The following is a 14,241-nucleotide window of genomic DNA, read 5'->3' as shown; positions in this document are numbered from 1 at the left end:
ATCTGCATCCATCTTAGCACGATAATTCCCTTTATGGTCGAGTAGACCGGTGGAACTTTCCCACTAGCCCCTCACAGAACTGTGCATGAACCTCTCGATTCACACAGCTCTTGTCATTTCAGTCTTTACATCAAAGACTTTATCTTAGTTATTGGTTCCTCCCATTTCGGTTGACAAATAACTAAAACCAAATGACTCAGTCCCTTCGCTCCATTGCTATTACAAAAACTGAAACTTTGCTCTAAATTTTTACAAAGTTCCAAAAGATTAGTTAGAAGATTAAACATATAGACTTAAAATCTCTATGACCCTATTAGTATCTTTTTTTAATACTCTATGTCACCTATTTTTTTGCCACTCCTCTGAACGGATACGCAAAATGAGCCAAACCAGATAGCAGCAAAAGCAAATGCTGTGAATGCTATACTGTGGAGTCGTGTGCGGGAAAGCTGCATGCACGGTTCTTGTGGGGGGACTATAACGGATGAACCTAATCGTGGGATTTAAAGTTATAGTCTCTACCAAACCATTATGTCGTTTATCGCAAAAACTCATATTTTACACAATCTGAACGAGGAAATACATTCCTTGAACGAATAATTTCATTATATTTGACTTGGAAACAAAAGAAGTTAAACCCTTTCCAAAATCTCCTGTCTATTGTCTCTCACACCGCTTAGCTGAATGGATACATAGTCTAACGGTTGTCCAAAGCTTCTTTTATACTTTTTATCCACCAGCCTAATTCACCAGGGTTTATAGCCTTTCTTATAATAGTCCGAACAAAACATAACTATGACCGGTATTCATAATCGGATCTTATATTTAAGACCGTCTTAAGTGTATCTTCAGATACTGCGTAGCCAATGAAATGATCTATACAGCATCTGCAGATAAGCTTAAGACGGTCTTAAATATAAGGTCCGACTATGAATACCGGCCTATGTGTGTTGTTATACTTAACTCTGCTTACTGTAAAACCATATTTTATCTTGTTTGGATTATTATGAGAAGAACTATACATTTAACTTTCTTGCTATTTTTGCTATTAGCTTTCCTGATTTTTTAACTAATTTCATAGCTTCTACTTTGAATTCTATTGTAAATTTTCTTCCATTTGACAGATTATACCTCTATTTTTCATAGTCTAAACTACCTACCAATATTATTTCCAAACAACCCAATTACTTCTACATCAGAAAGACAAGGTGGTACTAGAATCGAAAAGCCAAGCTTATTCATCCAAGCTTTTGTATCTTCGAGAGTTTTCTTAGTATTATCATGCTCTTCACTTAGTGTTCTTATTTGAATCTCAAGAACCTTTTCATATATTTTAGATGCTTTTTCGTAGTGTTTCAATGCTTCTACTGGATTGTCTTGTGATTTTAATCTACCAAGGTTATTATTTGTGTGTGCAATATCACTTAGGGCCACTTCAATCAAAGTCCAGTTAATTTAATCGTCGGTTAACTCACTCTTCGTCTCTTTCTAAGGCAGGTAGTTAGAAAAGGACGAAGAGTGAGTTAAACTACGGTTAAAGTTAAATGGCATTGGTTGAAGCGGGCCTTAGAGTATTTAAAGTATGTTCATATTCTGGGTTGTTGTTTTGAAACTTATGAACTTCTTCGTAGGTTTCTAGTGCTTCTTTGTAATGTCGTAGTGCTTCCTCTGGATTTCTTGATAGTTTTAAATCACCAAGCTTATTATGCGTATATGCAATATTACGTGCAGCATGCAGAATATCTTGCACAGTTCTTGAATTTGCTGGGTGAGTTTCCCATTGCTCTTTTTCTTGAATTGTAAGTACCATGGCATACATTTCAAAAGCCTTATTATAATGACTTAATGTTTGATTTAACCTTACCTCATTTTTGAGATCAGATGATTTTAATCTAGCAAGTTTATTATTAACAAATGCAATATCACGTATATTCTTCACAATATCTTAACTAAATACTGCATCAGTTCTTTTTATTTCATAAACCTCTTCATAAATGTTAAATGCATCTTAATAATGTTATAACACTTCATTGAATTTCGTTTCATAATCTTGTAATCTTTTGTTTGACTTTCGTTTTTCATTAGCTAAAGATTTAAGTTCATAAGCAATATCACTTGTGACGTGACGTCTTGGCGTCCGTCACAGGGGCGTTGCTCAACCGAGGGGGGCATTTTTTTATCGGAGTCGCTCCAGCCTCCCGAGGGGGAACGATCCGTCGCGTTCTTGTCGTTGTTATTTGCAGATAGATTGCGAACGGAATTGCAGGTAGAATGACCGAGTGAGGAAACGGACAACGGAGAGGCTGCCGGACAGGGAGGAGCTAAGGACGGGGCGACTAGAAGGCCTACGAGAGGACCGGAAGCGAGCATCGGGAGCCCGGGAGGAGCCGAGTCCTAGCGGACTCTCAGCGATACCGGGGCACAGCCAAAATACCGCCTCCTCGGCCTACCGAGCAGAGGATCTGCTCGCCAGCGTTATCACTGCCTGCAAGCTGCTATTCCCGAGTACCGAGGCGGGCCCGCTGGCCAGAGCGGGTGGAGGGAGGATCTTTCCGCCTCGTCCCTGTCGGAGTCTGGCCGCTCTGGCAGGGAACTACTGGTAGTAGCAACGGGAATAGGCAGCGCAAGGAGAATTACAAGGAGTGTCACCCGAGGGGCTGCGGATGAGCCGAGGTAGCGGCCGCATCGCGGATCTATCGCCGCCGAATCGACGGATTGCGCAGATCAATGCGCGGATTGATAAGGCCCTCCCGGCGCGCTCCGCGATCCTTACTGCGAGCCCGGCTAGCGAATAGTAAGGAGCGACTCCGAGGCCCTTTCCAAACAGTTGCGACTTGGAAGATCCGGACAACGAGGGACGAGCGCCCGAACTGTAAGAGCCTCATTCAGCGGCTGCATAATTCCGTTCCCGGCCAAGACGGCCCCTCGAGCCTCATTAGTATAAAACATCGAGCTAATCTATCGGAGGCGTGTTATCGAGGCCCGTCGGCTCCGGAAATCGTCTCGCGAAAGTAGAGTAATCCCGTACACTCCCGAGTGTACCGAGCCACCGCAAGGTGTTGAGTACCGGAGTGATTATATCCTCCCTCTCGGGATTCGCCGGCTCCAGTCATATTGTATCGTATAGCGTTCCGTGTATGGCGTAATTTTCAGTATCGTATGTTCGTTTCGTCTCGTTTCCTGATATAGTGCGTACTGTCGATTACAGATCTCTTGCGTACGACCGTGTTTCGGAGGGTCATGTCGGTTGCGGTAACGCGGTAATATCGTCTCGTCCTCTCGGTTCCGGTAATTTCGTCTCGCTCTTTTGCGGTAATTGATTGCGAGATGTCGTCTCGTCCTTTCGGTTGCGGTGCTTAGTTGCGAGTTATCGTTTGCGTGGAGTACCGCTCCAGTATCGTTTTCGTATCGCTTGCGTGGAATAACGCTCTTGTATCGTTGCGTGAAGTAACGCTCGCGTATCGTGCAAGATTATTGTTTTTCGTCTCGTGGCGTGGAGTGACGCTCCCGCATAGAGAATCGCGTACCTATCGTCTTGCGTTTCGGGTGTGCTTTCCGGGTATTGTTCATCCTGTTGATATCGTTCGGAATTTGGCGTCGCGACCGATCCGCGAGATCCGACGCGCTCGTGTCTCCAAAATCGGCGTCGTGCACGTCAATTACCATGATCTAAATGGCCTCCCGCGTGGCCACATCCCGTACTATTAATTTGTCTATTTTGCGATCATTCAGTTGTGCTTATCGTGCTGTTTTGCGTTTATCGTATTTACGAGGTCTGTAAATAAAGTAATGAGACTGGTACCAGACCGCACGAATTGGTAACACTGCGCGTCTCCGCGCCACAGTGGGCGCACTTCAACATCTTATGTAGCTTCAGCGTGAGTGGCGAGGCGCTCGTGTCAACAGGTGGATTGTGAGAGCTTTTTTGCAAAGTGATTTTTGTTACTGCGTCACTATAATGAGCGAGCGGAATTACGAGCAACGGTGTGCGATCAAGTTCTGTTTGAAACTTGGCTACAACGCGACTAAGACTCTGACAAAACTCCAACAGGCCTACAGTGATGCTGCTTTGTCAAGAGCCCAGGTGTTCAAGTGGTTCAAGGCATTTTCCGAAGGTCGGGAATCAGTTGAAGATGAGTCTCGGTCTGGAAGGCCATCAACGTCGAGAAATGACGAAAATGTGAAACGAATTCGAGATCTTGTGCGGTCTGACCGTCGGTTAACTGTCAGATTAATCGCAGACGAGCTGAATTTGAACCATACGACCGTCCACGAAATTCTGATCAACGAACTGGAGATGAGAAAAATTTGTGCGAAAATGGTACCCAAAAATCTCACTCCTCAGCAAAAAGAAAACAGAAAGAAGTGTGCCGCGATCTTTTGGAGCGGATTGAAAATGATCCAGATTTTTTCAAAAATGTGATCACAGGCGACGAGACGTGGGTCTTTGAGTACAATCCCGAAACCAAAAGATAAAGTAAAGAGTGGCACACTGCAAACTCACCACGGCAGAAAAAAGCGAGAATGAGCAAATCAAGAATCAAAACCATGCTCATTTGCTTTTTTGACAGTAGAGGAGTCGTCCATAAGGAATTCGTGTCTCAAGGGCAAACGGTCAACCAACATTTGTACCGTGAAATTCTGGAGAGGTTGCGAAAACGGATTGCTCACGTGCGGTCAGACATCAAAGACATCTGGATGCTGCATCACGACAATGCGCCATGTCACACAGCGTTTTCGATTACGGAGTTTTTGGCACGGAAAAACATTCCTGTCGTCCCCCAGCCCCCGTATTCGCCTAACCTGAGTCCCTGTGACTTCTTTCTCTTCCCGAGATTGAAAACTCATCTCAAAGGACATCACTTTGATACGACCGAAAACGTAAAAGCGGCTGTAACCGACCAGCTGAAGGCCATTCAGGTTTCTGAGTTCCAGCACTGCTATGAAGACTGGAAACAACGTCTCAGGCGCTGCGTGGCTTCCCAAGGGAACTATTTTGAAGGAGACAGAGTTAAATTATAGTTAAATTATAAATAAAAGTTCATCTCGAAAAAGTCTCATTACTTTATTTACAGACCTCGTATTTGGATCTACTTGTTACTCGCCCTACCAAATATATTACTTGTTACTTTTATATGACTCGTTACTGACTTTCTCCTCTCAAGACTCTCATATTATCCGACCTCCGCCCTGAGGTCACGAAATAATCAAGCTACGGTACGGAATCTGATTCTTGTGTACTTTTGAGTGGTGCGCTCGCGCACCTGGCGCCCAATACTTCAGTCCCGCATTTTACCGGGGATTAGTCCTCGCTGACCATCCAACTCGACCTCTAATCACCCGTGACTCCCCACGTTCACGGCGGAACGTGGGCTAGTCACGCGGTCGCGAACGTCGTTCATTTACGGCGTCGCACACTTCTGATTTTCAAAATATTAAAATACTTTGAATCCAATGCTAAAATATTTAGATATTTTTCGGATTTCAAAATATTGTCATTATAAATCGCATACGACAATTTACTTACACCACTGTTAATTGCAAGTTGTTTCATCACTGTATCATATAAAGCTTTGTACTCTTTATATGATTCCTCATATTTACCCATCAAATGTTTGGTATATGCTATATCATTTGAGACTAATAAACAAAGCTTATTAAGCTCGATGTCTTCCATTCTAGAAATAGCATGCAATGTATTTAAACTTTCTACATGTATTTTGCCTTTTATGCTGTTAAAAATCTCAAGCGCATCTTCATAGCAGCCTTCATAGCCCTTCTTGTTTTTTACTCGTGCCATAGTACGTTGAACATGCAAAACATCCAAATCTGAACTATCTTTGCTAAGCAAAACATTTTTTATAGAATCAACTTCTCAACTTCCAAAAACTCAAGTACTAGGTCATACTCCTCGTTACTATACAACTTATCACCTGTATTTTTTAATAATCTAAAAGCTTCTTTTACTAATTCAATTTTCCTGAATTATTATTTAAAGCTCCTAAATTCCTGCAACATGTTTAGGGTTTTTAAATAAACAGTACATGTTTTGAATATTATTTTTTGAATTTTCTATTATGTTAGAAAATCCTTGAGTTGTAATAACCCCTTGTGTTAACTTGTTTGCTATTATTAACTCAATAACGTAAGGTTATATACTTTACCTTTAGTAATTTAGTTAAAAAATCCTGAGTGATATCTATTTTTTCATTTAATAAATAGTCTAAAAATATCTCATCACTAAAAATTTCTTCTATGTTCATAGATAAAAAAGGATATAGAATATGATCACTAACATCTCAAGCAAGTTCTAGTGGTTTTTACTACATCTACTATCACATCAATTTTTTTACCTTTATCATTTTCCACATTAAAGTCTGAAGAAAGATTTATGGATTTATTTCTTCTACTTCTAAGGCTGCCAAGCTTCTCTTCAATAGACTACTTTTGTTGAGTAGTTAATTTTAATTCTAACAAATTAAAATCTCTCCTCTCCTTAATGAATTTATCATAACCTTTTGGGTAGGTAACTTGTTAATCGTCCTTAATAGATATAAGAGCGCAACATCGTTATTAACTATTTCTTCAAATTGACTGATTGTGAGTGGGCTATTACTTTCTACATAGTATTTAAACATTTGTTTGAGATAACGCTGTGGTATTAGGGTGGCTCTTATTTACTCTTGGTGAAAATTTTTTGGGGATTTTTTTCGTGCTACCCCCCAGTTTGGTTCCATTTTATAAAAAAATAATCTGTGTAAAATTTCAGCTCAATCGGATAAAGGGAAAGGGTGCCCCTGGGACCTTGAAAATCGAAAAAATCATAAAATAACAGAAAAATCAATTTTATTTGTTTATCTTGCGAAATATTAATTATATGCAAAAAAGTATTATACAAAAGTTGTAGATCTATTAAAAATGCACATGTTATTATCTACCACTTTTTCTCATACGACTAACGATTTCCGAGAAAAAGTAATGAAGCCACGAATCAAGCTACTCCAGTTAGTATAGTATAATAAATTCAGTTTGTGTATTATAGATACATTTTCGTGTAAATACTAATTATTCGTGAATGGTCGAAGGACGAGCGGATTCGAGGAAAATTGTATTGTAATGATTTTAAAGTCAAGGCTGCGTTCACGCATTGGGCGCTAAAAGTCTATAGTTCACGTGACATGTAATCTGGACCATCCATCATGCAAGATGGATGGCAAAAGCTATTTATTGCTTGAAAATTTTTCTTTTTCGTGGTGATTTTGTATTATCATTACAAGAAGAAAATACGATCTGTAATATTTGTATTTTCTTGTCAGTGTGTATGTCGAAGCATGGTTTTGCGCTTTCTGCTGCCAAAGCACCGTATCTGGATTACAGGATTCTTTTACAACGTTTTGAATATCAAGCTATCGATCGTGACATCTTTTGTGCTGCTTTACAAAAACTAAGCAATCATTTATGGTATTTGAGCCCTGAACATGTCTCATTAGCTTTCTTTGATCCAAATTTATCATTTGAATCGAAAATGAAAATGGTCAATGCTTTGAATCGCGAAACAGAATCATCAAACGAAAATGAGAAACGAATACAAGTACAAATTGATAAAATCCCAGAAATTATTAACAACGGAATTGAACAATTCGTTTCCACCGAAACTAGAAGATTTTTCGAAAGATTTGACTTAAATGATGAATTTCTTAAAACAGAATCGTTGACGTGGCATAAAAATGAAAGTTTTGTAGAAGGTCTCGAATTAGTAAATAGATTGAAAGTTGTAAATGATTCGGCTGAGAGAGGGATCAAGCTTATGGAAGATTATAATAAATTATTTACGAAAAACGAGCAACAGAAACAGTATATGCTTCAGATTGTAAGTGATTATCGCCGAAAGTTTCCAGGTTATAAAAAGAGACTTTATCTCAGCGTCAAGATTTGTAGTAAAAAGAAGTGATTTTCACATTTTTCTCGGAGATCGTTAGTCGTACTTTGTATAATACATTTTTGCATATAATTAATATTTCGCAAGATAAACAAATAAAATTGATTTTTTCTGTGATTTTATGATTTTTTCGATTTTCAAGGTCCCAAGGGCACCCTTTCCCTTTATCCGATTGAGCTGAAATTTTACACAGATTATTTTTTCATAAAATGGAACCAAACTGGGAGGTAGCGCAAAGAAAATTCAAACTTTGAAAATAAGAGCCACCCTACTGTGGTATCCATATTCCATATTCAGTTCTGAGTCTTCTTCTAAGACTTTTTATTAACTGTTTCTTATTGTTATCCCCTTTAAATGATTCTTTCAGCATTTTAAAATTGTTATATATCCGTTTTCTATCAATACCTTTCAATTCCCTATTTATTACTTGGTTTTTGCTTTTTTTACGATTCTCCTTCTCTTTCCTCTATTACATATTCATTATCAATAACAGACATTAACTTTAGATACTCACATACAAAATTTGAGAGTGTTAAGTTACTTTCAACTCCCCTTCTGACTGCTGGTTCAACATTACTACTTTCATTCGCAGGGTAATATTTCTTAAAATTTTCCTGGGTACATTGTAATAAATTTGAGATTCCTTGCTCAAATGTTTGCTGACTAGAACAAGCAGGAGTTAGTTTCTTGAATTCTTCGCAAACTTTTCGGCTAAAGTAGTACTTAAAAAAGTAATCTAGTAACTTGTGTATTCCCTGTTTTAGTATAAAATTCCTTTGTAGAGAACTATCACCATGTGCGTGAAAATTATGAAAAAATTCATTTCTAAATTTTCTTATTTCCTCCAATCCCTTAGCACTCAATTTATTTCGTGATTCAGAATGCATCTTTCCCAAAATAGGCATAATGTTACAGTAAGATTAAACATTATTTCTTCCCCTTTTGCTACGTTTAGTTTATTCCCAATTTGCTTTATACAGTTTTTAAACAGTTTCGATAATTTTCCCTGTATTTTATCGCTATTCAAGACTCTACCAAAACATTTTCTATTTTGCATGTCCTTTATCTCATTTATTGTTTTTAGAAAGTTGTTAGGCTCATGATGAAGCTGCACACTATAACTTTGCACTCTATCAGATTTGAGCTTTCCATCAACTTGATTCATGTAATATCTTAACCTTCGAAAAAAAGTTTTGCAGGAAATATTGGCTTTAACAAGCTTCTTCATTTCTTGGTCAAGATTATCTTTTTCTACTACTCTCTCATATTTACTATGTAGAAACAGGTCGTTCCGTATTGTCTTTGCCAAAGCTGAATTTTCAATTCCAATAATTTCGTGTTTGACCTTATCTAGATAATCTTTACTTAATTGAGGTGAGTCTTCTAATGCAATTGCTTCTAGAAAGAATAGAAACATGTTTACGTTTTTGTAAGAGAATTTTTGAATTTGTTTTAAATTGTTAAGAATCCTTGAGCATATTTTTATCTTATCTTCCATTTTGTTTTTCTCCTCTAGTTTTTTCGCAAGATTTTTCCTATCATCTGTAAGAGAAGAATCACAGTAATAAGTGTTCTGTTTAAATAGCTTTAGTACTTGTTGTACATTTACACTTTTGTCCTGTAATATTTTTATGATAGACTCTGCATCTTTAAAAGCAAACATTCCAGAGTTGTACTTATTTGTACGTTTCTTATCGATTGTATAGTCTTTAATATTATTATTTTGACCATTGTTAATCTGGCTCCATGCATTTTTAATAGTGTTTGGCAGCTTTTGCCCCAAAGAATCAACATAATGACCATGAAATTGTTGATTTTTACAATTTTTATATTGGTGATGTTGAATCACCAATGTTACCCAATGCAGGTTACCCAAATCAATCATAACTGCCAATAACTTTTCTTGATTTTCAGGTTTTCCCAATTCTGTTTGATATTGCCCTAACAGCTGATAATCTAGCTCGTTTACTGAAGTTACTTTAAATATTACTTTGCTGTTACTTCCATACCACTTAATTTTTGCAACATCCTCAACAGTCTTTCTTTCTAAAGACCTCTCATCATTTTTAATATTATTGATGGAATTATCTGTAAAATCATTAGGATCACAATCATCATAAGATTTTTTTAACTTTCTAAAGGTAACCTTCACTAGCCTTTCTTGATAATTATTGATAATACTTTGTTCTAAACCAAAATTGTAATGATTTCGTGCTCCACCGGTTCCTGATAAGTCTATATGGAACAACTGCATTCGAGTATTACCATTCTCATATTTGCTTTTAGTTGCACCAGAAACACTAATGCTAGTGCTAAGCATTTTACTCATTGCTTTTATTTCAGGTTCACCTCCCCAAGTACTAGAGTTTCTCATATCATATAAATACTTATCAAAATCTCTTGCAATAAAGCTTTCAAATTTGCTCCTGTTATCTGACATATAGTTGACTACTCTATTACGAAATGTTTCTCTTATTAAATCTCTAAGTCCATTACTGTCAGGAACACCATCTGAAAGAGGATTGTAATTCTGAATTGACGTTCTAACACTACTCAAGCTTTGAGATACAGTTTCTTCACTTCCAAACAAAGCTTCATATCTTTGTTGAAATAAAACATCATTGTCTTTAACAGGTATTAAATGAGCAAGAGTAACAGCCCAAAATAAGCAACTATTATCTGCTGAAACATCAACCTGCTGAAAAGCTTGTTGTTGATCATGTCCCCAATTATTATCAGATTTTCCTGCTCCACTTCCTAACGAATCTGATGATTGTTCTCTTGGACTGCTGACTTGACGAGAAGTTCCTGACTGCTGACCATCAGAATTTCCTACATGCATGACTACGTTCCCTATAAAGAATTACTAATATTCTTGATTTAGGATATTTTATTGCTTGAAAAGATGCAACAGAAAAAATTTTTATATGTCGATAAAAAGGCCTTCAACCCCCAACTATGGATTAACAAACGGTAGAAAAGGCAAGAAAATAGGATAAACTCCCATTAAATGCTTTAAAACCACAGCCATGAATAAAGATATAACAGAAATTTTCTGTTTCATTGATGATTTTTGTAATGCTATTGATAAAAATTTTGCAGATGAGCTACTGTCCAATGGCTACTAGAATACCAGAAATCAAATACTCTGAAATTGTAACAATAATTTTGCTTTACCACCAATCCAGATGTAAAAATTTCAAATCTTTTTACGTATGTTATCTCAAATTATTATACAAATCAGAGTTTTTAACTCTACCCTTGTATGATTGATTCATTGCCTTAAAACCACAGATTTTGTGGTACTTAGCGTTATTGTCACAATGGTTATTTGGACAGGCAAGAAATACAGGAATTTCATATATAGATGCAACTTCTATTGCAGTTTGCCATGCAAAAAGAATATCAAGAAATAAGGTTTTTGCCGGAATTGCAAAATTAAGCAAGAGTACATATGGCTGGTTTTTCGGCTTTAAATTACATTTGATAATTAATGAGAAAGGAGAAATTCAAGCATTTACGCTGACAAAAGGCAATATTGACGATAGAAAACCTGTGGCAAATTTGACTAAAAAACTTATCGGTCTTTTGTTTGGTGACAAGAGTGTAACGATGCATGTGGTTGCATCGTCTGTATGCCGCCCGCCTGACCATCGGCGGGCGAGGACAACGGGCCTCGAGCCCGAATAAATAGTCGAATCGCCGAACACGGGCGGAGAAAACCGAGCGAGGCCGTAGCGTCGCGCCAGCCGCTTTCCGTACCGGCCGCTCCATGGACGCGGCGCTCGCGCGTTTCACAAGCCCTCTCCGCCGACCCGAAACGCGCGACAAACAACGCGTATCGCGAATAAATAGCGGGCCGAGAAGCGCTCAAGAGGAATCCTGTCTCGTCAACCGAACCGCTCGGATCGACGCTCCCGAGCCCTTACCCGCTACGAGTCACGGACGAAACCGGGGGTCAGGAGTTCGTGGTCTCCGCCGAGTGCATCTCGGCACCGTCACTCCGAAACGGACCCTTCTTCCCGTTCCCGTCTCCCCAGGGGTCACGGATACCAGGGGTGGAGAGTGCTCCGCCTCTGTCGAGTGCATCTCGACATCCGCCCGGTCGCCGACCGCCCCCCCCCCCCGGCCTCTACGATGGACCAACCCACGGGGTCGAGCGTACTCCGCCTCGGCCGAGTCTTCTCGGCACCCGGACGTCCAGAGCGCTCCGGGCACCCGGTTCCACTTCCCGCAGCAGGCCTACCGCGACCGCACCGAGCACCGGGCCTCGCGGGAAGCCCGGCCTCCGGCCGCACGTCACCGCCGCGCGCGCGCCGCGTCGCGAACCGCCACGACAAGCGGGCCTCTGGTCGACAAGCCCACGCCTCACGACTACTGTAAATAGCCTGTACATAGACGCCTTTGATTGATAAATATAAGCGAGTTAGTAAGGGACGACCCAGCTCTCAGTTTTCGCCCTGCACCTACCCCGGATCCTCCGCCACGAACCACATCCGCAACGAGCTATACCGAGTGCCCCGCGTACGGAAGGTCGTTACAAGGGTTATATTAAAAAGGAACTTTTTCAACAATTATTCAATAGAGGTTTAAAACTTGTAACAAACATAAAAAAGGGTATGAAAAATGCATTGATGCCACTAAATGAGAAGATTTTTCGAGCTCCTTCATTCTCCTTCATCCTCACTCATCTTCCTACTCTCTTCTTTCTTTCGACTTTTTGTTAATTTTTTATAAATATATCAGTCATATACCTATCTCTAAGTGTCATCACTGCCCTCAGAGGCTCTATCCTAATTAAATCGATATTATAACTATACTGCGGTCACGGAGAGAACGACCACGCTTCGCGCAGTTTTGGGCAGAGTGGGGGGGACTCGAGCGCGCTACCCACTGCCGTATGCGCTAGCGCGGGCCCCTTCTACCGACTGTAACCACTGGGCCAAACTTGACACGCTGCCACACGCGCACACAATGAAGAACTGTGTACGTGTGCCATTCGGTGCTCGGCACAGCCAATGCCCGAGCACCGAGCGGTATACGTATACGATTCTTCGATTGTGTGCGCGTGTGGCAGCGTGTCAAGTCTGGCACCACTGCTGTAATGGCTCTGGCCTACGAGACGCCACACCCATTTGCCGGCGTGGAGGGGGCAGGATCTGACCGTACCAGACGAAATGCCTGGTCGTTCTCTCCGTGAACGCAGTATATACTTTATATAAATCGGCTTCTTCAATGAGCATAAAGAATTTTCACGCGGCTGAACTATAGACAGAAATCTTCAATTACCAATGGGATTCTGATTCGTGGAGCTGCTGGTCGCCGCAGCTTGCGAGGACCCATCCATTGGACGACCCATCGGTTCTGGAATTTGCAGTGGCGCCGATTCGAGCATGAACGGTCACTTCGCTGACGTTTGACGTTATCGCGATGGGTTCTTGAAGTGGTATGTCTTCAAGGAAAAAGGAGTCGTTGTAGTATCAAGCTACATCAATCTCATTTTAATTACAATTACACTCTGCAATTATTTTGGCTCACTTGGAGGTGGCAGGTAGCCATAGAACAGTACATCATCGCAGGACGACTGCGTCAGGTCTTTGCAGAGCATCAGGCGCTTGACCAGCGGAGTGATGCCATAGTACTCAGCCTCGTGTCTCAGGGTGTGAATGTCCACAGTCTTCAGATCAATATCCTTCGCTCGCAGGTAATTCAATATAATGGAGAACAACTTTGGGTCCCTGTCGATGAACAGCGCGCCACTCTCGTCCTTGTGGCTGTCGATGCGGTTGCTCAGCAGCGCCGTGAAGAACGAGTCCTGAATCCACGACAGCGTTTGGCGGGACGTGAAGAATCTGAAGAGAGACAAATATTTTACACCAACACTTTTTTTATTCTTCAAAGAAAAATGTTAAATAAATAAAGCGCAAGCTGCTGTGTGCGAGAAACAGAAAGCAACATTCTGCAGCTGGAGTTAACAGAGCTAAGTGATGCCTCAACTTCCCAGAATTAAAATCCTGTAAGCATCGAAACGGCGAGGGAGGAAACGAAACAAGTAACAGGGAGCTACCTGGTGCCGCCGACGTTCAGGTGAACGATGTCGCTCACGCTGTCCTCACGCTCAGGTTGATCGGGCGCAGGCACCTCGTGATCATCGCGTGCTTTTACGTTACTTGATCATATCCCGCGAGACTGTCAGTCGCGGCAATAGCCAACTGAATGATTATCAAAACAACTTGTCGATAGGTTATGTACGAGTCATCGCTAGGGTTGGGTAGGTATAATACATAAAGTATAATACAATT

At 40.4% G+C, this 14,241-nt stretch overlaps 2 protein-coding genes across 2 annotated transcripts; one reads left to right on the top strand and one right to left on the bottom strand.

The window, feature by feature from the left end:
* Window positions 1-3,958: 3,958 nt before the first annotated feature.
* Window positions 3,959-4,423, top strand: LOC113563041 (protein GVQW3-like). The gene has a single exon (XM_026974035.1). The coding sequence runs from the start codon at window positions 3,959-3,961 to the stop codon at window positions 4,421-4,423; it is 465 nt and encodes a 154-aa protein (XP_026829836.1).
* Window positions 4,424-13,209: 8,786 nt separating this feature from the next.
* LOC105279418 (BTB/POZ domain-containing protein KCTD3) lies at window positions 13,210-14,198 on the bottom strand. The gene is made up of 4 exons (XM_026974034.1): window positions 14,192-14,198; window positions 14,007-14,097; window positions 13,478-13,791; window positions 13,210-13,391 (listed from the first exon to the last, which is right to left on the bottom strand). The coding sequence occupies exons 1-4, from the start codon at window positions 14,196-14,198 to the stop codon at window positions 13,225-13,227; spliced, it is 579 nt and encodes a 192-aa protein (XP_026829835.1). The 3' UTR covers window positions 13,210-13,224.
* Between the last annotated feature and the right edge of the window lie 43 nt (window positions 14,199-14,241).

Source organism: Ooceraea biroi, chromosome 12 (genome assembly GCF_003672135.1).
Source record: "Ooceraea biroi isolate clonal line C1 chromosome 12, Obir_v5.4, whole genome shotgun sequence".
Lineage (NCBI taxonomy): Eukaryota > Metazoa > Arthropoda > Insecta > Hymenoptera > Formicidae > Ooceraea > Ooceraea biroi.
The sequence above is the reverse complement of the archived record's forward strand: the minus strand, read 5'-3'. Positions and strand labels throughout refer to the sequence as shown.

Excerpts from the sequence above, each read along its gene's own strand:
- LOC105279418 (XM_026974034.1), bottom strand. Across the intron at positions 13,792-14,006 it reads CTGAACGTCGGCGGCACCAG|ATTCTTCACGTCCCGCCAAA; the intron begins GTAGCTCCCTGT and ends GTCTCTCTTCAG. Across the intron at positions 13,392-13,477 it reads TGGCTACCTGCCACCTCCAA|ACATACCACTTCAAGAACCC; the intron begins GTGAGCCAAAAT and ends TTTTCCTTGAAG.
- LOC113563041 (XM_026974035.1), top strand. The coding sequence starts at position 3,959 with ATGAGCGAGCGGAATTACGAGCAACGGTGTGCGATCAAGTTCTGTTTG.